The 20,274-nt window shown below is 36.9% G+C and overlaps 1 protein-coding gene across 1 annotated transcript in view; it reads left to right on the top strand.

Moving 5' to 3' along the window:
* Positions 1-6,213, top strand: part of ism2a (isthmin 2a) — a 30,921-nt gene extending 24,708 nt beyond the window's left edge. Inside the window, exon 6 of the mRNA XM_065251950.2 lies at positions 2,452-6,213. Coding sequence (XP_065108022.1) covers positions 2,452-2,969 — 518 coding nt within the window. The 3' untranslated portion in view covers positions 2,970-6,213. The remainder of the gene's footprint in view (positions 1-2,451) is intronic.
* Positions 6,214-20,274: the final 14,061 nt, after the last annotated feature.

Below are 20,274 nucleotides of genomic sequence, written 5' to 3'. Positions count from 1 at the left end.
TGAAAAAAGTCAGATTTTCATGATATGTTCCCTTTAATGGCAATGAAAAGGTTATTAGTCAGTAATGGAAATGCCTGATTTTCATAAATAATTTCATTGGTATTTAAAGATCACATAACACACAGAGTTTCTGCCAAGCTCATGTTATTTTTGGTTACCTATAGAGTAGTATTACATCCTTCATATGTCCAAAGAGTCTTTCGTGTTGTCAGATTTATAAAAGACAGAACAGCCTTTCCGTTTTATTTATTTATTTATTTTTCGGGGGGAAAAAAGGAAAAACTCTTGAAAGCATACGTTAGAAGAGATAAAGCGTTACGAGTACAGCACAGCTATATGTTCGTGTTGTTTACATTATATGCACTTATACACTTGAAATGATGTTGTTCCGACTCCTAAATGGGGTCTTTTAACGTTGGGTCCACTCCATCACTCAAGCAAATCCGGCGTCGAACTGGGCCTTGTTTGTAAAGCAATTGTTTCCGAAATTCAGGTAACAAACATAAACCCTTTTGCAATTACCTTGCTGTCTGGGAAAAAAACAAACTGCATCCACTGGTGTCTTAAGACAGGGTTACTTGGAAAGCTGAATAAGGTTTTCTTCTTACTTCCAAAAACACACTTCTTTCATCGTGCCATTGTTGATTCTTGATATATAACAAAGTGCAGTGATGACTTCTGCTCAAAGGAACAATGCAAAAGATGAGAGTTCTCATTCTGATTGACATGTGGGCGTACTTTTCCAGGGGGAAGTGCCCATAAAAGGAATAAGGGGTCCATGATACGTAACAGTTAACTATGTTGGAAAAAAACTTTCAGAAACATGTAGGAAAGAGGAGTGGGTTCGGTCCAGAAAACCTTTGCTTTTGTTTAGCATGAGGAATAAAAACTGTGTTAAAAATGAATTGGTGCCGTTAAACAGATACTGCCAACAAACCGGTATTTCTAAATGGCCTGATACCAGGATTAAGTGGATTTGTTGCGGAAAATGAACGTGTATTACGTGCTGAGAGCATATGGTTTATATCATTATCTCATTTTTGACAGAGGTGCCATTTACCGGCTTTTTAATTTGAGCTGTTTATGGGATGGTTTCAAAGACAATGTTTAGATTAAAGGCGGGGTGCATGATTTTTGAAAATACTTTGGAAATGCGAGTTGGGCTGACTACCATAACACACTTGTAGCCAATCAGCATTAAGGGGCAGGTCCAGATTCTATTTGGGTAGGGGCGTGTTTGTTTAGGTAATTTCAAATATCAACATTGGTTTTCAGAGATCATGCACCCTGCCTTAAAGCTAGGACTAGGCCTTAGTCAAATTAGGATATTTAAATATTTTTTACAAACATACCTTACAAAAAGCATTACTGGTGTGCATTTTTAGACAAAACCATGGCACTGATGTATTTAAAGATATGTTAGTGAAAGCTAGTCTGGGACTAGACCTAACACTGTCCGGGAAACCACCCCATAGGGCCTAGGGATTAGCTTAAACCAGGACTAGGCCTTAGTTTAATTAGGAAATCTAACTAGTTTTAACAAACATGCCTTACTAAAAACATTACTGTCGTGCATTTTGTCACTACAAGTTGTTTTCAGTTTGGACAGCTCTTACATTTATTTTAGTCTAGGACTAATCTAATCCCTGTCTGGGAAACCGCCCAAACTGTTTATCAGAACGTGATAATTAGTAGTAGTTTTGTTAATATACTGTTGGTTTGTTAGTGTTGATTTGTTTGTATAGACATATGTAATATAATACTGTACTTTAAAGCCTCGTAGAAGTGCTCTTTTTATTGGTCGAAATATTTATCAATTTGTTTAGCAATTATCTACCTCAAGACACATTTCCTCAGCGTCATTATGGAAAAGGCTCCTCTGGGAACCCTATGAGAGGAGCATTGTGGGAGATCTCTTAGACTGGTTAAGGTCTCTGACACAATGCACCACAGAGAGCGGTTTCCCGGGACCACAAAGTAACGACTCCTCTTCCAAAACCACCACTATTTGCTTTGGAGTTTTTGTTGGTCTCTAACTTTTGGCACAGAACATTGAAAAAAATAGCTCTCTTCAACCGTAATCATAATGAAAGTATTTTCAAAAATCAACAGGATGAAGTGTTTTTCGCTTTCATTATTTATAATTATTCACAATGGAATATAAAAGTTTTTGAAGAACCTGGTATATATCTTATGTTTTGGCACACTTGTGGTGGGAAATGCATAGCCGGTGGTATAGTGGAAACGCTTCAATAATTCCTTTGCAGACTAATTTGTATTACTCTGCAAATTCCACCATTCAGTGCGTCGACGCGCGGGAATTTGGTGCTGACAGCTGAGGCACATTCAGTGATGAGATTTGTGGTCTTCTTAGGACCTTCATATGCTTTTGAATGTTTTACCGTAACACATTAACTTTAGTTGTCATTATTTATATACTTTTATGAATAGATGTCGACAGCTGTGAGAAGTGGCTGAACTGTAAGAACGACTTCCTCCAGAAGTACCTGCACCAAGTCCTGACCGGATTACCCAGCTGCCCTTGCGTCTACCCGTCGGAGGCCGTCTACAGCGCCGTCAACATTTTTGATAGGAAACTGCAAAAAACGTTTCGCTGGCGAGACGCCAGCGGCCCCAAAGAGAGGCTGGACATCTACAAGCCATCCGCAAAGTTCTGCGTCCGTTCGATGCTCTCGTTCGACAGCACCACGTTGGCGGCTCAGCACTGTTGCTATGACGATCATATGAAGCTGATCACACGGGGCAAAGGGGCCGGAGCCCCCAACCTCATCAGTACGGAGTTTTCTCCGGAACTACACTACAAAGTTGACGTGCTCCCCTGGATCCTCTGTAAAGGAGATTGGAGTCGGTTTCATTCGGTGCGACCGCCCAACAACGGTTTACAGTGTGTTGTGAATCCACAGGATGATGTCTACATGAATGAACTCGAAGAGGCCAGAGAGTACTAATCTAATGCTAAGATTAGTTTATTTACGATATATTTATGCATTTGGCCAATGCTTTTTCCAAAGTGACTTGGAAACTGTAAATTCAACAGCTTAAATTCAAATGGATGTTTGATTTCTTGTTTGATGGAGGACATTACCGAACAGTATTGAGGATTTTTTAGTATATGCAGTGAATGCAAACCTCCCCATCAATTATGAAGGCAACAAAAGCTTCCTGCTTTGATCTGAGTTGTCATTGGTCAAGAAACTCTTTAGCGGAGACCTAATATAGAGTTGGGGAGAAGTTCATCTGGAAAGTTACTTAAAGTAACATCTGGACTGGGGCTAAGCCTAAGATACTGTCACAAGCTGTTATGTACAGCTGAACTGCAATAACACTGGTTAAACATGTTGGTCCAGAGCCCAGATCTGAGGACTGTGATGCAATTTTCTTTGTTTTGTTTTTTTTTCTCTCTGTGACGATACATGCAAAGTCTAACAAGGTTCAGCGAATGGCAAGTTGGCTGTATTTTCATTGGACTTATGTTTGTTTACCTTCAGTTTCCTCAAAGACTCAGATCTGCCATTAAAGGAATTCCAGTAAAGCTGCTAAAATTGCGACATATTAAAAAACGCAACAGAATGCCGATTTTGTTGACTTTAGACCTGAAGCTGGATCCTGGCCTAGGATCAGTCCAAACAAATCAAACACAATCCGCGGTGCCGCTTGCATACAGATTCAAAATATTTCGGCGAATAGTTCATCTCTTTTGGAGCTTGTGTATTGTTGTTTTAAATATACACAGACCTTGTGTCACGGGACGATATATTTATACAGAACCATTTGACCTCTACCTTCAGCGAAGAAGTGCGCTAAACCACAATTAGGGAATCTGAGACGGAGTACAGGACCTTTATTTGAACTTAGCAATGGGTGGCATGTTTTAAAAAATCGTCGGTATAATTGGATCCTATTTTCTTTTCTTTTTGCCTTTCAACACAACACAGCTTTGTAGTGAATGCAATACGAGACACTCACTTGACACCGGTGTAGGGGTTTGGCCAAGCTTGGTTGACGGATTGAAGCTTTCCTAAAAGGTGAATGAACGTCTTGTTAAATACAAAGCCTCTTTCAACATCTGAGTTCATCCTTGAGTCTTAATCAATCCTGGAGGCTTATGGGATGTTGTTGGACCCTAGTCACCTTTGTCAGCATGCCCGTTTATCACAATGTCTTTTAGTGAGATGTTAAAACGGTATGCGGTTGATGTAATTCCTAAATACCAGACAAACACCTGTATAAACGCCCACCTCGGATGACGTCTTAATGTGTAAATTAATGCAGTGTGTACTCTTTGCATGATGTAATGTGGCGGAAGTCAAGATATTGAACCGGAAATTAAAAGGTTTAGTCTCAGGTGGGATACTGAAAGTTAAAGACCTCTTTTTTTTAATTAACCCTTATGTGGTTGTTGGGGCCATTTTTGGCCTTTTTTGTCTTAATTTGGCCACAACTTTCTCTGTGTTTCAGCAAATGGAATGATTTTTGTTGACAAATCTTATATTTACACATAATCATACATTATTGATTGTTGGTGTTTGTTCCTTTTGCAAAGAGGTAAAATTTGTCATTTTTACTGTTGATCATCATGTGACACCATTAACCCTTTAGTAGGCCTTTGCAAAAAACAGAGCTTAATTTCTGGCTTGTACATTGAGTTATATCCAGTCCACAATCACATTTTATATTGAAAATCAGTCATTTTGTGTTTTCCCTATATCAGTGACATCACTTATGAACTTGGCAATTAAAGAGTTAAAGTCATGGAATTTTTGTAAACATGTGGTAGTTTTGATCAATACTGCGGTTGATTAACAGATTTATGCAAAAAATTTAAAAAATTAAGCTGATACATATTTACAGCCGTTTAATTTAGTGACCTTTATTGGCCACTAACAACATGAAAGGGTAGTGAATTTGAATAATGCACAAGGGTTAAATGAATAGTTTATACAAAAATGAAAGTTCCTTTAAATTATCATTTAAGGTCCTAAATAATCCTAAATCATTACATTACTGTGGTTTTAGTTTTGGTTTGGACTTTTCATACAACTTTGTGGATCCAAGCAGATTTTTATGATGTAAAACACCAATAATCAATGCATCTATCCAAAAGTTTGGCATGCTTTAGTACTTCAGATCATTATTTTGTAAGGTCTTTCATCTCAGTCTCAAGACATCAGTATTTAGCCCTGCGTCTCAAGATCAGCATTCTTTTCGAGTTTATTCCTATCTTTAAATAAACCACAAACCCTAAAACTGCTGATCGGGGTCCTTGGGTTCACTAAAGAAGGTCTTTAGGATCGAGCACCCCTGCCTTGCGCACATTAGCATCGCTTGTGATCACTGTCAGACCTGAACAAAACCATGAAGATATTTTCATTGAACTAACAAGTGCCAGGCATGAAAACATCATGCCGTCTGTGTTTCGTCTTGAAGCCTCTCTTTGCATTCAAACCCTTAGTTATGGTGTATTTGCTTGACATGTGTTTCATGAGCTTTTTGGTGTGTGCGAGCTTTTTGTCTGAATGTCTAAATTCTGTAGCAGGTCAGTAAATCTCAATTTGGTTGCCTGGGTATTGACTTTTGGCTTGTGATCAATAATATATTTGAGGTAACATCTGTCTAGTTCATTCCTAAACTCTCTGCACTCACTCAGGGAGAGATCGGGAAAGCTATGCCTTTGTTGAGACTAAACGGCACATTTAAGGGTTTTTTTTTTTTTGGTGTAAGAATAACCTGATCTATGGGATTGATTAAAGTTGACCTGTAATACGTTTTTTTTTTTTTTTGGTACATTTGATTTATATGATGCTTCACCTTTCAGAACTTCAAATAGAAAGGCACTTTATTTAATATACAGTATACTGTATGTGTGTGTATATATAATCGTATATTGAATTATACATGTAATGTACAATGTACCGTACTGTTTATAATATTATAACGTGATAAAAGAAATGCTGCGTTCTTTAAGGATATTGTATGTAATGTAAAATGATTGGCATGTCAATTTTTACTTTAGATATATTGTTGTACAGTATTTATTGTTTTTGTAACCGTTACTATCAAGTGGATGATCAAATAACTCCATGCACTATGGTCCGTCAAAAGAAAACATTCAAGTGCCACACCAAACACTGCTCTTCTTCAATAATGTTTCTCCTGTCTATCATCAACTGTCTTTGTATCAAACCCTATGTGAGCAGACATAATAAAACATTGATAACAATGTGTGATGTTGTTTGTTTTGTATGTTTAAAGGTGCAATGTGTACATTTTACGAGGATTTATTGACAAAAATCCAATATAATATACATACCTATATTTTCAGTGGTGTATAAAGAACTTGCATAATGAACCATTATGGTATTATTGTCTTACAATGAAGTTTTTTATCTACATATACCATATACAGTGCACCTTTGCACTACTGTTAGATCCAAGTAATTTTTTACTTAGAAAATATTTCAGAAAATACTAAGTACTGTACCACCAATAGCTTAATGTTTTTACATAAAAAAATATTTTTAACCCAGTATAAGATCAAAAAGGGATAAACCCAGCTATTGGGTTAAATATACCCAGAAAAGTATTATATTTGGCCCAAAATTTTTTAAAACAATGCAGCATTTTGGTCTGAAACAACCCAGCATAGGTTTAATTACATCCCAAGGTACTGGGTTTGTCCCTTTTGGACCCAATGCGAGTTGAAAATAACCCAGCATTTTAAAGAATGTTGTGCAAATCTAAACCCCATAATTGAAAGTTTGGTCCACGTGCAATGATTTTACTACCAAATTTCTTTTAATAATAACCGCAAAAGCAAAGTGTGAAATGGTTGCACATCTTATAAAAGTTTTAAATGTCGCAAAAACTAAGGCAGGGCCATGTGAAGGACACATGCACCAGACTTTTTAATGCGAGCCTGATGGAGTAAACGGTAGATTCGTTTTCTCATTTTCTGCTGAAGATTAGGTTGCCTTAAACACATGTGCACCCTTTTCTCAATTACCAATTAAAAGTAAGAACATTTTGTTTTTAAAAAAAATTGAAACATTGGCTTTAAGTCCAGCTAATGCAAAATGAATCGGACAAGCGGCATGGTATCATGTCTTTATTAGAACTGTGCTTAATGTTACCAGCCATATGTATTGAGTAACAAAGTTGAAAGCTGAGACAAGAGGAAAGACTAAAGCCCTCCAGGGTCCCGCGGTGCTTATCATGAAATAGCAATCTTGCTATGTAACTGCCATCTGTTGTGCTAATAATCTAATTGCCTTCCACATTAAGCTTTGCTCGAGTGCCTCAGCCTGGACACAACCTGAACCGAGTCCAAGTCAGGTGCTGCTTTGGAGGTCAGTAACCCCCGCTCCGCGTTTTGGAAGCCCACTGTGGCACTTACAGGATTTCCTTAGTGGTTTTGTCATGGTTTCCTGACATCTGTTCTTTCTGTCCGTTTCCTCTTTCCTCATAAAAGGGTGTCAATAAAAGCTCAGGTGATGGTATTTAGGTCACTGCAAGGTCTTTCAGAGATGACTGTGCTGTGTCTATTTAACAATTTTGTTAAAAGTATGTTACTGGCACATTACTGGCTGCAGACATGAATAACTTAAATTATGTTACTTGTTGAGGATATGTTTCTTTTGCCATAGAAGATGCCATAGAAGAATCATTTTTGGTTCCTCAAAGAACCATTCAGTCAAACGTTCTTTAAAGAGCACCAATGGTCCGATTCACGGTTTTACATTTCCTAGTGTGTAAGTGTGTATTATTACATGTTAACGATATGCAAAAGGTACAAACCACAAAGTAAACGATGACATTATCGTCTCCGACATAAATCTCTTTTCTTGGACTACAACAAACACACGGATTGTAGGCAACAGTTTACTTCCTGGGATTGGTAAGGTAGAGAAGACCGGCCTTATCATAATTCCTCCCGTTTCAGAGTCACAGCCTGTAAGTTAGCATTGCATTGTGCGCAAATCTTTCAAACATGGTAAGGAGCGTCACACAGTGTCAGAGGTATTCAGGCCAATCAGGGACACAGAGCTTTTCAAATCAGTGTGTTTCAGGAAGAGAGTGAAATCTGGAGCTACAAAAATGTACAGTATGTGGAAAATTATATTTTTTAACCATAAACAACGCAAACACATATACCAAATACACAAAATAACGTTGTTTTTAAGCAATGAAATAGGTGCTCTTTAAGAACCATTTCTTTCTTATACATTTAAAATCTAAAGTCATTTTTTTCCCACAAACCAGCTTCCGATGTTACAGGTTCTTTGTGGAACCATTTAGCCAAAAATGTTTTTTCTATGGCATCATGAAGCAACTTTATTTTTAAAATGGAGAAAATCTGGTAAACTCAATTGTAATAGTCGTGTAGGTTCTACTCTGTAGCTACGGCGTAGGCAGGTGTCTGCCTTGCCTAAAATTTAACAACGTGACGATTCTACGCAGACTGTAAATGCTGTGATTGGTCCACTAGAACCCCTGCCATCAGGAAAAAAATTAGCATCGCATTTCTTCATAGGCATTTCTGATTGTGGTCAAAACAAAGATGGGCTTAGTTGAGGAGTGATAACTCAAACTCGCTGCCTATTTACCTCCATCACTGCTGGTCTTCTCAAATCATAGGCTGCGAATTAAGCCGCCTACTTCCATACTATATAGTAAGCAAAAAGCAGTAGACAAGGTGAGTAGTATGTCCAAATTCATAGTATTTGAAAAACAGTAATTTCAGGCAAAAAAAATATTTCTGGCAAGTTCCCGATGATGAACACTTGCCATCCCGTGATCCCCGGGAAAGGAGTTATCCAATGAAGAAGAAGACGGAGGGGAGTTGTTTTATTCAAAAATGCCCGAAAGCTGTAACACGGCTCTATTCAAATGCAAATACATATATTAAACAGCTGTCCCTTGTGGTTAAATTATGCTTGTTTAACTATGTTCCAGTTAACGACTAACTTGTTATGATGACATATGTCACGTGATGTATCAACATCACCAAATTCATTCATACTATCCATATTCATATTATATAGTACCTACTGTTTTAATGGTCGATAAGTAGGTTCTTCATTTAATTAATTCAGTACTTACTGTACTGTCACAGTATAGGATTTCGGATGCAGCCATACACAACAAGCTGTTTCTTCTTCGTTGGAGGGTTTACTGGCCAAGCTGCTTCTTCTTTGGCTGTTTGCACTGCTACTGTGGGTTACACGCATGGGTACTGCCAACTAGCGGTCTGCAAGTGTAATTGCATGTCGACGTGGATGACGACGCAGAAGTATGAAAACTGACGCATAGCCTACAACGTCAGGGCTATGCCGTAGGACATATGCATTATGAGCCCTTTACACTGAATGACCGAACCAATCCACTAGGGGAAAAATTGTACCCCTATAATTGTGTTTGGAGGTTTTGTATGAAAAATCCCATTTGTAGTTTATTCTTGGGTTGCTTGTGAAAACAAAAAAGTGCATTAAAGCAATTACAAAAAGCAATAAACCATGGTGCTATTAGTGTAGACAGCCGCCGTTTTATTGAAACATATTTTTTATCTAAATACTAAAAAGGCTTTTGGAGCCCTTTGAAGTGAACCGGCCGTCTCTGGATCCCCCACGGCGTTCATCGTAATGTTTCTTTTCTATCGTTGGAAAAAACAAGCAGAAATTACACATGCCGGAGAGTTAAAACAGAATATTTATTAGAGGGCAGACCTTCACGGCTCCCACGGCGGAGTTAAAGCTCGCCGGCTGGGATCCGGATGCGGGGAGTCATGCAAAGATAACTGTACCTGTATTTGGGGCTGTTTGCACAGAAAACACCCCCCTCCTAGGGACCCCCAGGAGGCCGGGGGGACGCCTGCTCTTTGTCTCTCACAACGAGAGGAAACAAAAATAAATAGAGTAGTGAATGGTCACAGGACGCTGCTCAAACATAAAGACTCGGCCCCAAAGACAGACAAGCAAATTGGGTTATTTCGTGTACGACTATGGCCTTTGCTCTCTCCCATACATTATGAATGATTAGGAGGTCGATTCTGAAGCATACATCTTTTCGATGTACTGCAAACCATTAATGCATTAGGAGGTATAATTACCATTGAGCGCACAATGGGATATGGTTTGGGGGTTTGTGAATCAGATCCATCAGAGTAAATTTATAGCCCTTGCAGGGCTATAGATCTGTAGTTTGTATATGTTTGTAATAAACGCAGGAAAATTAGGCAGACACTTCCGTTTTGCCACAATGTTCGTGCTTAAAATCCGCCGTAAATCCTGATGAATGGATGGACAAAAGTAACGTCGCTCCATCAATACGAGAGCTGGCGAATGCGAGCAACATTTGAGAGGGACTTGTTTTACAACCACACTCGGGGCAATAAATAAGAGAGAGAGAGATCCAAAACAGACCTGAGAAAAGTGACTCCATATGGGCGCTGATGGAACAGCCCGTGATGAGCCATGATCAAAGCCTGCAGTTCTGACTGGCTACAGCTCCCAGAGCAAACTCTATACTGCTCTATTCTGATTTTATAATGTGTCCTGCATTCAACCAAACAGTGAATTCTGTGTTCTGCTATTGTTCAATCTTTTCGCACTTCATTTTAAAGGAGTTACTTCACATGTGTTCACTTCGGAGTGTCAGTGGTGAACAGAAACTGTAATTACTTGACATGCAAATTCAATATTGCTGTTGCATAATCTTTAGTGGTGCTTGTTAACACAATGAGAAGTTACAATGAAATTGGAATATTTTTTACAACTTATCTGTGAAATAAAAACTCATGTGCCCTCATAATCTTTAATCAAAATCAAAAATCTCAAATCTCTCTGTACTTCCTTTCACTCAGATATATGTTACAGTGTGGAAAGTAAGATAATCGCTACCATTTCATTGTGACTTCCCTTACGAAAAAGAAGTTTATTCAAGTGTGCTATAAGTATACTTCTTTTAAACTTAAAATAAAAAAGTATACTTTCAGTTTACTTTTTATGTACCTCTCTAAAATGTACTTTAGGTACTTCTCAGAAATATACTTAAATTGTACTAAAGTATACTTGACCTATACTGACCGAAATGTCTAAGTATATTTGGCCTATACTTGTTTACTGACATATACTTAACAGTATTAAGTAAAAATGCAACAACGAAAGCTACATCAAGAAAACTGCAAAAAGCCATATGAATAGCCCTGGTAAAAAATAAATATACTTTATTGTATTTCAAGTATATTTAACTTAGCATGTACCAACTTTTAATATATTGAAAGTATGCTTACAACATATTTGCTTACAATTAAACTTTTAATATATTTCAAAATAATTATAATTTAATATATTTTCTAAAAGTATACTTTAAAAAATATACTTGGAGTTAAAGTTCTGTGCAATTTTTAAAGTATACTAATTTGAACTTATTTTAAAGTTTATTTTAGGTATACTTTATCTGTTAAAGTTATCATTATAATAATGCATTGACAGCATATTTATAAAATACATTATTTAGCATCCTTTAGAAACAGTATATTTTAAGTAAATTTTGAAAGTATATGTAGTGTACAGTACAAATGTGTATTATCTTCATGGAGAATCTTTAGTGTTAGTAAACTAGTAGGTTATTAATTTGGTGCTGCAGGTATACTTGCAAGTATTCTTTTACTATACTTTTAGTTAACTAGTATACTCATACTGAAAGTGTACATGCAAGTGTTCTGTTAGTGTACTCTTAGAAAACTAGTAAGTTACTAATTGTGTGCTGCAGGTATACTTGCAAGTATTCTTTTACTATACTTTTAGTTAACTAGTAGTTTACTACTCAACTTTACTTTAAGTGAACTTAACATCATACTATAAATATATATATATATATATATATATATATTGCACTTAAAGTACAATAAATTGTTCCTGTGTATTAATTTTTATACCTGACATATACCTTAATTGTACTTTCAATTTGAAGCTAAATCTTTCGTATGCTATCAGTGAGATAATCAAACAATAAAAAAAGAAAAAATATATATATATAATGGGACACTACAGTGGACACTGTAGAAATTGTGAGTAAAAAAAGGAATGGAATAATTTGCAAATCTCATAAATTTATATTTTATTCACAATAGAATATAGACTATCTCTGCCCATCTTGACTTCTGAGAGGCACTGCCACACTTTTTATACCCAATCATGTTGCCAATTAAGTTGCAAATTGGTCCTTTAGTTGTTCCTTATGTACATTTAACTTTTATACTCTTATTGCTACCTGTCCCAACTTTTTTTGGAATGTGTAGCTCTCATAAAATCCAAATTGAGCCAATATTTGGCATGACATTTCAAAATGTCTCACTTTCAACATTTGATATGTTATCTATATTCTATTGTGAATAAAATATAAGTTTATGAGATTTGTAAATTATTCCATTCCTTTTTTACTCACAATTTCTACAGTGTCCCAACTTTTTTCTGATTTGAGGTTGTATATATATCTATATATATGGCTGAACCCCCTGAATATTAACTTTCGTTCTGGACTCCATTTCCCATAATCCCGCATGCCTGGACTGATTAATCTGCACCTGAAACTCATTGGACAGCCTATATAAACTTTCTGGAAACATTCAGTCAGTCCAAAGTCTTGATTTGTACCGGCTGTCATTGCTGAGCCGTTTGCCTGCCTGCATATCCATCTGTATTTATTGATCTTTATTTGTTTTACCCGGTTTATGAGTATGTTGCCTGCCCTGACCCTTTTGCCTGTTTCATGACTACAAGATTTGCCTGCCCTACATTGCTGTGTTTGCTGTTGTTTGACCTTGCCTGTTGGAATATGAGTGTGTTTAATAAAAACCTGCAGATGGATCCTCAGTGTCAAAGTGCTTTGTTACACAAGCAGTATACAATAAGTTACATACTAGTTTACTAAGAGTACACTAACAGAACACTTCTGCATGTACACTTGAAGTATATGACTAATAAACTACTAGTTAACTAAAAGTATATTAAAAGAACACTTGGAAGTATACCTGCAGCACATAATAAGTAACCTACTAGTTAACTAAGAGTACACTAACAGAACACTTGCATGTACACTTTCAGTATATGACTAGTAAACTACTAGTTAACTAAAAGTATATTAAAAGAACACTTGGAAGTATACCTGCAGCACACAATAAGTAACTTCTAGTTTACTAAGAGTACACTAACAGAATATTTGCATGTACACTTGAAGTATAAGTCTAGAAAACTACTAGTATACTCATGAGTTCACTTGCATTACAAATGAAGAACTAATTGTGCACTAGTTGTACACTTAAAGTTGACTACTCTTACACTTATAGTACACTTAGAAGTATACTTTTATATACTAAAAGTGGGCCAATTTAGTCCCAAGCGGTATTCAAGCAGTACACTTACAAGTATACTACTAGAACATAAATGTTAGTACACTTACTACATAAAGTATACTTAAAACTATACTCGAACATTACTTAAGTATACTTAATAAAATTAACTTGAAGTGTACTTCTTTTTCGTAAGGGTTTAAGGGTGCTTTCTCACCTGCCTTGTTTAGTTTGGTTAAATTGTACTAGAGTTCGATAGCTCACATGGTGCGGTTTGTTTGGGCAGGTGAGAATCCAGCACCAAAAGCGGTCCAAACAAGCGGACCAAGACCTCCTTGAAGAGGTGGTCTCGGTATGCTTTCCAACGAACTCTGGAGCTGTTTGTTTGTGGTGAGAACACGATCCAAAATTGAACCGACCTAACTGCAAAAGTACTCCGTATTTTTGGACTAAAGCAGCTACCGTAGTCAGCTGCGCTGTGCATTCAGGATGAGGAAGTGTTTGTTGACAGTAGGGCTGTTTCTCAATATGCGTTATTCAGTGATCTTGCGTCCTTGTGTTCTCGCTCTACTTCATCATTAACTGTTAAAGTTCAATTCCAATTCTCAAGAACACAAGTAAAGAGAAAAAAAACACAAGTACAGAGGACGCATGAAAATACCCGCATGTGTTCTTGATATCGAGGATCCATCGAGCGCAGACTTGCGCGCTGAAAACTGGGGAGGCCAGGTGACCAACAGAAAGATCGCAAACATCTCAATTCTCATTAGTGCGTTCTGTGTTCTCGCGACCTTCTGAGTTTGTTCTTCCAAGGTCGCCTGGCAAGATCAGTCTTCACGAGAACCCAAGTCCTTTCTTTGCATTCTTGGAATTGAGAAACAGCCTAGGTGTTTCTAAATGTCAAGGAGGGATCATCGGAAGCCAGAATTTCGAGGATGCCACATCATTGACATCCATCGAAGATCCTCGGAATTTCAACCAAGGACTGAGTCCTTCGTTCGAGAAATATCCCAAATACAGGAAAGGATGCATATGGGTAGCTTTCGTGCTCTGAAATCACCCACAATCCTATGCGCGCAGCGTCGAAAGCACACCTTTTCACTGACGTAATGACGCAATGACGTGCAGTTGCTAGCTTGTTCCATTTACGTATTCTCTGAATGCTAAAGAGGAGCCTCGCCTAGAAGTGACTTGGAAGGACCAGTCTTGTTAAGGAAGTATCCTTGACATTGAGAAACATCTAGTTTTTATTAGCAATATTGGCCCAATTGTAGGTCGCGAACATACCTGGAGTTGCGAGGAGGTGCGGAGCCTCAGAAATATGTTGGCTTCCGCATTTGCAGCACATTAAAGCGTTGTTTCAAGCAGCATCCGTGCTTTATTGTGGAAAAGTTTGTCTGGAATGCTGTATACAAATTATTTATAACAACCACGGACATAATTACAGCGCACAGTCGTCTGTCCATGGTGTCTGCTGTATTTTCCTCTTTTTGTTTACTTCCGGCATTCAGTTGGAATTTCCCGCGCGTTGATTCTGACCAATCGATAAGCAGTTTAGGAAATACGTTCAGACATGTGGCCAATGAGTGATGTGGATCTTATCACATGACTGAATTTTGTTTTGTTTCAACTGGTGCGGACCAGAGCGATCAGTGTGGTATGAAAAGGAACCAAAACTGCTAAAAAAGCTACAATGTATAATTTTTGCTTTTGGTCAGGACCAAATGAACCAAACAAACTACAGATGTGAAACCACCCAAAGGTGCCAAAGAAATGCATTGAAATAATCTGTTAAATTGTTCTTTGATATCTAGAATGTACAGTATGTGGCTTTATTAAGTGCAAAAACGATCCAGAGATGGTTTTACATGTCCATTTTCAACCCTTGAATTTGCCTTTAGAATGAAATGGTCTATTATTATGACCTTATTTGAAAGGGTCATGAATAATAAAGTTGAGCTCTGCTCTAATTGGCTGTTTCACAGAGCAGCTCTTTTAAGTAGCTCTCTCTCTCTCTGTGTGTGTAAACAGACCTTATGTTTTAGCCTGTATCAGACGATGATACTGATTGTGAGGAATAATCAATTGTTTGGAGATTGTTAATGGACGTTTCTAAGTGGTAAGACCTGCAAAACGTAACTGTAACGTCAACAGAACTTCAGCCTTAACCCTAGCATATAGCATTAACTAGCATATAGCGCTAACTCAGCAGTCAAAACTTTCTTTTTAGCATTGTAACAACATTGTTATAATGTGTAATTTAATGTTGGGGCGTACATCTCAACTGTAACGTCACAGTCTGTATTTGACCTGTATTCCAGCGGTCTTTTGCATGGATGATGTTTACATTAGAAAGTACATAAAGTTATGTACATAACTCTTATTATTCATCTATCCCTAGGTAAATACAAACATCATGATACCTGAATCTCAAACATGGGTTTGGGGATTTGATCAAACACTTAAGCTGTAGTATTTGTTTTTGCTATACTACAGACATGATGAATGATGCGATTCAGTTTGTTAAGGGAATAGTTTACCTTATTTTATTCTCTTATGTGTGATGAAAGTGTTTACAAGTCACAAGTCGAAGTTATCAATGTGCTGCCATTTTTTTGTGCCAATATCCACTCAGAACAGCTTAACATCCACATACAAACGCCTCATAGCAACACCCAAATATTCTGGCCGCCCAACATTTCTTCTAAAAATGTAGTTTTAATATAGTTTGACACAACAAAATACTTTTGTCTGGCAAAAAAAAAAAAACACCAGACACTATTAATCAAAGCTGGACTGGTTTGCTGGGTGTGAAATGTTCCAGTCATTAGCACATTGCTGTTTGTTTGCATTAAATCCACTTCCCAGAAGTGATATAATTTATTCCCTGGAAAGCTGGGAAGATTCCAGGAGAACTGCAGATGAAATGATTGACATGTGCCAAAAAGACAGGAAGCCACATTTCAATTGGCTGTAAAGACAGTCTGAGAATCCATCGCCAGTTAGCTTTCAGAATGGTTGAATCTGAATTTAAAAGAACTGCCTGCTGGTGGACATCTGCATGATGGTGGCATAAAGACATTACTTATTTTTAAACATTACTAATTCAGAAAGGAACTCAATGGATGAGAAAACCGGGCCAAACATATGTAGACCATATTTAAAAGGTTCTTGAAAAGGATGACAAATCATCAGCAGATGAGTAGACCGTACAAGGAAAGTGAGTAAAGAGAAAAATTCTTGTGAGCAATAGGGTTAATGACACCAAGCCAAGATTCATTGCGGCTAGGAAATGATGCACATCCAATAATGTATAGCCTATCAATATAATTACAAGCAAAGCTAAGATCTGTGGTTCTCAAAGGATTTTCAATTGGACATCACCCAACAGAGGACCAAAATTATTCATTGTTCAAAACAAAACAAATATCTTACAAAAACATTTCAAGTCCCCCTGTGGTTAAAATTTGTATCCTTTACAACTCATCTTTGATCAACTAAATTACATATTTAAATGTTTTAAACATATTAAAAGTTTTTTCTTTCACACAAATCCCATCCTCCACCTTAAAATTTTGATATTAGTTCTGATCTCTAACAAAAAATGCAATTATTTCAACTTTTTGCTCAAAATTTGGTATTTTTGAAGAAACCTACCCATATTTGAGAGGTGATAAAAAAGTTAACAAATTAAAGAAGTTTAATTTAATTGGTTTGTTTGTTTAAAAGCAGAGGGTCTGTTCTTTAATTTTAAATATATTGTATGTTTATATATTTATACAAGAATATTTTTCCTCGAAGGCAAATTTTAAAGGCTTTTCAACTTTTGCGAAAATCACAAAAAAATGCTGGCAAGAATGAGTTAAAAACTTGATTTTACGGCGACTTTAAATTGCATAGCATCTTTAACATATTTCTATAAATGCAAAAACAATAACAGAAATGTTTGTCTTTTCCTTTCCTATTTTTTTATTCATATTCTATATGGTTGGTTACAGTGGCGGATCTAGACCATTTCAACTGGGAGGGCCAATCTGGGGCCAGTTGTACTGTTAGAGGGGCCAGTTACATTTAGACCTTATTCTTGTCATATCTCAAGATTCTCAAGAAATAACATCTTAGTATTTTTGTCTTGTTTTCAGTTAGAATATCTAAAAATTAAGTCTAGTAATAAGTGTAGTTTTTAGACCAAATGTAAGTGATTTTGTGCATAAAACAAGCCAAAAATCTGCCAATGGGGTAAGAAAAAAAATCTTGAACATTTTTCTTAAACCCTAAATACATGTTTTATGCATAAAATCACTTAAATTTAAAAAAAACTTAAAAAATAGACTTATTTTCTTGAGTCATTTTGCTCATCAAGAAAAAGCATCTTAATTTAAGAATTTTTTATATTTTTACTGAAAACAAGACAAAAATACTAAGATTTTTTTTTCTTGAAAATCATTTTTTGCAGTGTGCACTAAAGGCATTAACAGGTCAAATACCATGTTTATGCTACTGTCTAATTACGGATGTAAAAAACAAAGATCGCAAAAATCTGTAAAAGAGAACCCCCTAGAACCGCCACTGGTTGGTTAGCATTGTGTTTCTCTGCTGTCTGAGAGCATATCAAAACAGATCTTTTTGTTGTTTATATAACCATGGACTTAAATAATGCTTTTGATAACATCTCTGGAAACCTTACAGAGGAACTGTATGATTAATACACTTTGGAATGACCTTGCATAACTGTAACTAATAGCTTTTAAACTCATGTGTTGACCTTTCAGAATTCTGACTTCCATAATTTGGCCTCCCAGCTTGGAGAAATACCCGTTCTCCTCTCTTGAGCTGTTATACTAAAAGCTTAGTTTTTCATAAACCAGCCAGCTTATGAAAAAGGAGCTACTGTACGTGTACAGACTGCACAGGCACAGGTCCTCCAGCTGCCAGTGTTTGGTGGTTAACACCATGTTTGCTCTTCCAGACCAAAAGCAATACCCTATTTCCCCAATACTTCCTGCAGGAGATCCACAAACGTCTGTCAATGTTGTCTACCAGCGGTCTCTACTGCCCTCCTGATTTCTGTGCTTTACAAAAAGAGAATTATTTGTGTATATTTCTGTTTGCATGTTTAAAAGTCCTTGTACAGCCAGGCTGATATAGTCAATACATTCATACTGTATGTACTGTAACCCCCTTCAAGCTCCCAAAGGGAAATGATTTGATTGAAACAAGACGCTGAATGATATATGGAGAGTTTTAGCTACACCAGCAGAAAAGCTGTACACCGTGTGTGAGAGTGTTTTATATACAGTACAGTATGTGTAGAATGAGATGTTGAATTTTAGCTGTGACCCTGGCGGGCCAAATTCACAGCTGAGATTGATTTGGGTTTGATCTGTTGGGAATTGGGGACTTTGCTTACACAAGGCACACATGAAACAAATAACAGACAGTCTAATAATGTCAGTCTCAATTGTTCTTTAACACTAGTCATATAATAACAGAGGATGTTATTTCAATGTAAACATCAATAGCTTAAGTATGAATGTTCTGTACATTACACAAGCTGGCAAAAATAAAGGTACTGGGACCTATAAAAAGGTAAGAAAGAAGTTATTTATTTAACTGGTTTTTGGGAAAAAAAAATTTCTTTTAGAGGATCCATGTCAAGAACTGGTTTTAGCACCTTGAATGTTTAAGAGTGTAACAATAGGAAACATCTGCCAGGGTCAACAATGGTCATACTTCTGCTCATCGCATGGTAACCTAACACATGAGAGAACCATTTTTATTAAATGTGTACAGTATAACATTAAGCAGAATTTATGCATTTCAAAATAGACATTTTATCGAAATGTGAAAGTTCAAAAATTATTAAACTAAATCTGTCTTGAATTTACTATAAATGTTTAATGATGAACTAAATTGTTTAAATGACAATGACGGCTCATCCGAGGGGCGCTAATTCAAAATAAGTGTTCGAAGTGTCATGTGTGTGGTTCCATTTTAGAAAATATGTTTTGTGTTATGCGCGTTGGGAGATCCTGTGTGCATCACGTGTTTTGTCAAAATAAGTGCCCGCTGCACCCGCGTCAAAACCATTTTGGCACACTCGGTTGACGTGTTATCCTCAGACATGTTTGCGGATTTTTTTTTTCAAACTTACAGTGTGCGTCTCCTTAGATTGTAAACAAAGCTCGAGTGCACAAAAAAAGCTGGGGCGCACCAGATAACACGTCAGCCACGTCACTGCAGTCACGTGATTTCAGTCTCGTGCACATGGTTCACACCAGAACCGGAAGAAAAGACAATGCTGAATAAAGTCGTAATTTTTGTTACTTTGTACCAAAATGTATTTTCGATGCTTCAGGACATTCTAACTGACCCACTGATGTCACGTGGACTACTTTGATGATGTTTTTATTACCTTTCTGGAAATGGACAGTATACCGTACATACATTTTCCATTGAGGGAAGGAGGAAGCTCTCGGACTAAATATAAAACATCTTAAACTGTGTTCTGAAGATGAACGGAGGTCTTACAAGTTTGGAAAGACATGAGGGTGAGTCTTTAATAACATTATACTTCATTTTTGGGTGAACTATCCCTTTAACCCCCCCCCCCCAAAAAAAAAATAAGTCTCATGAAATGTGTAGCTTTGTTCGATGCCTTTAATGTAATTTTCACTAAAACAGGAGGCTAGGGTGCGACATATTTAGTGTCTCCACCTCCTTCGAAAATAGCCAATAGCACAACAGCATTTGGTTTAACTCATAGCCTGGAATCTGATGAGAAGCTGAAGTGGGTTGTGACTAGAAGGGATACAGCAACGGCCACAATCTCGTAAAGTCTTGCTTTTATCCTAATCGTACCCCAAAACCTAACTCTAAAGCCAACATTTCATGGGATTTAGGCC

The sequence above is a fragment of the Paramisgurnus dabryanus genome, chromosome 17 (assembly GCF_030506205.2).
Source record: "Paramisgurnus dabryanus chromosome 17, PD_genome_1.1, whole genome shotgun sequence".
Taxonomy (NCBI): domain Eukaryota; kingdom Metazoa; phylum Chordata; class Actinopteri; order Cypriniformes; family Cobitidae; genus Paramisgurnus; species Paramisgurnus dabryanus.
The sequence above is the reverse complement of the archived record's forward strand: the minus strand, read 5'-3'. Positions and strand labels throughout refer to the sequence as shown.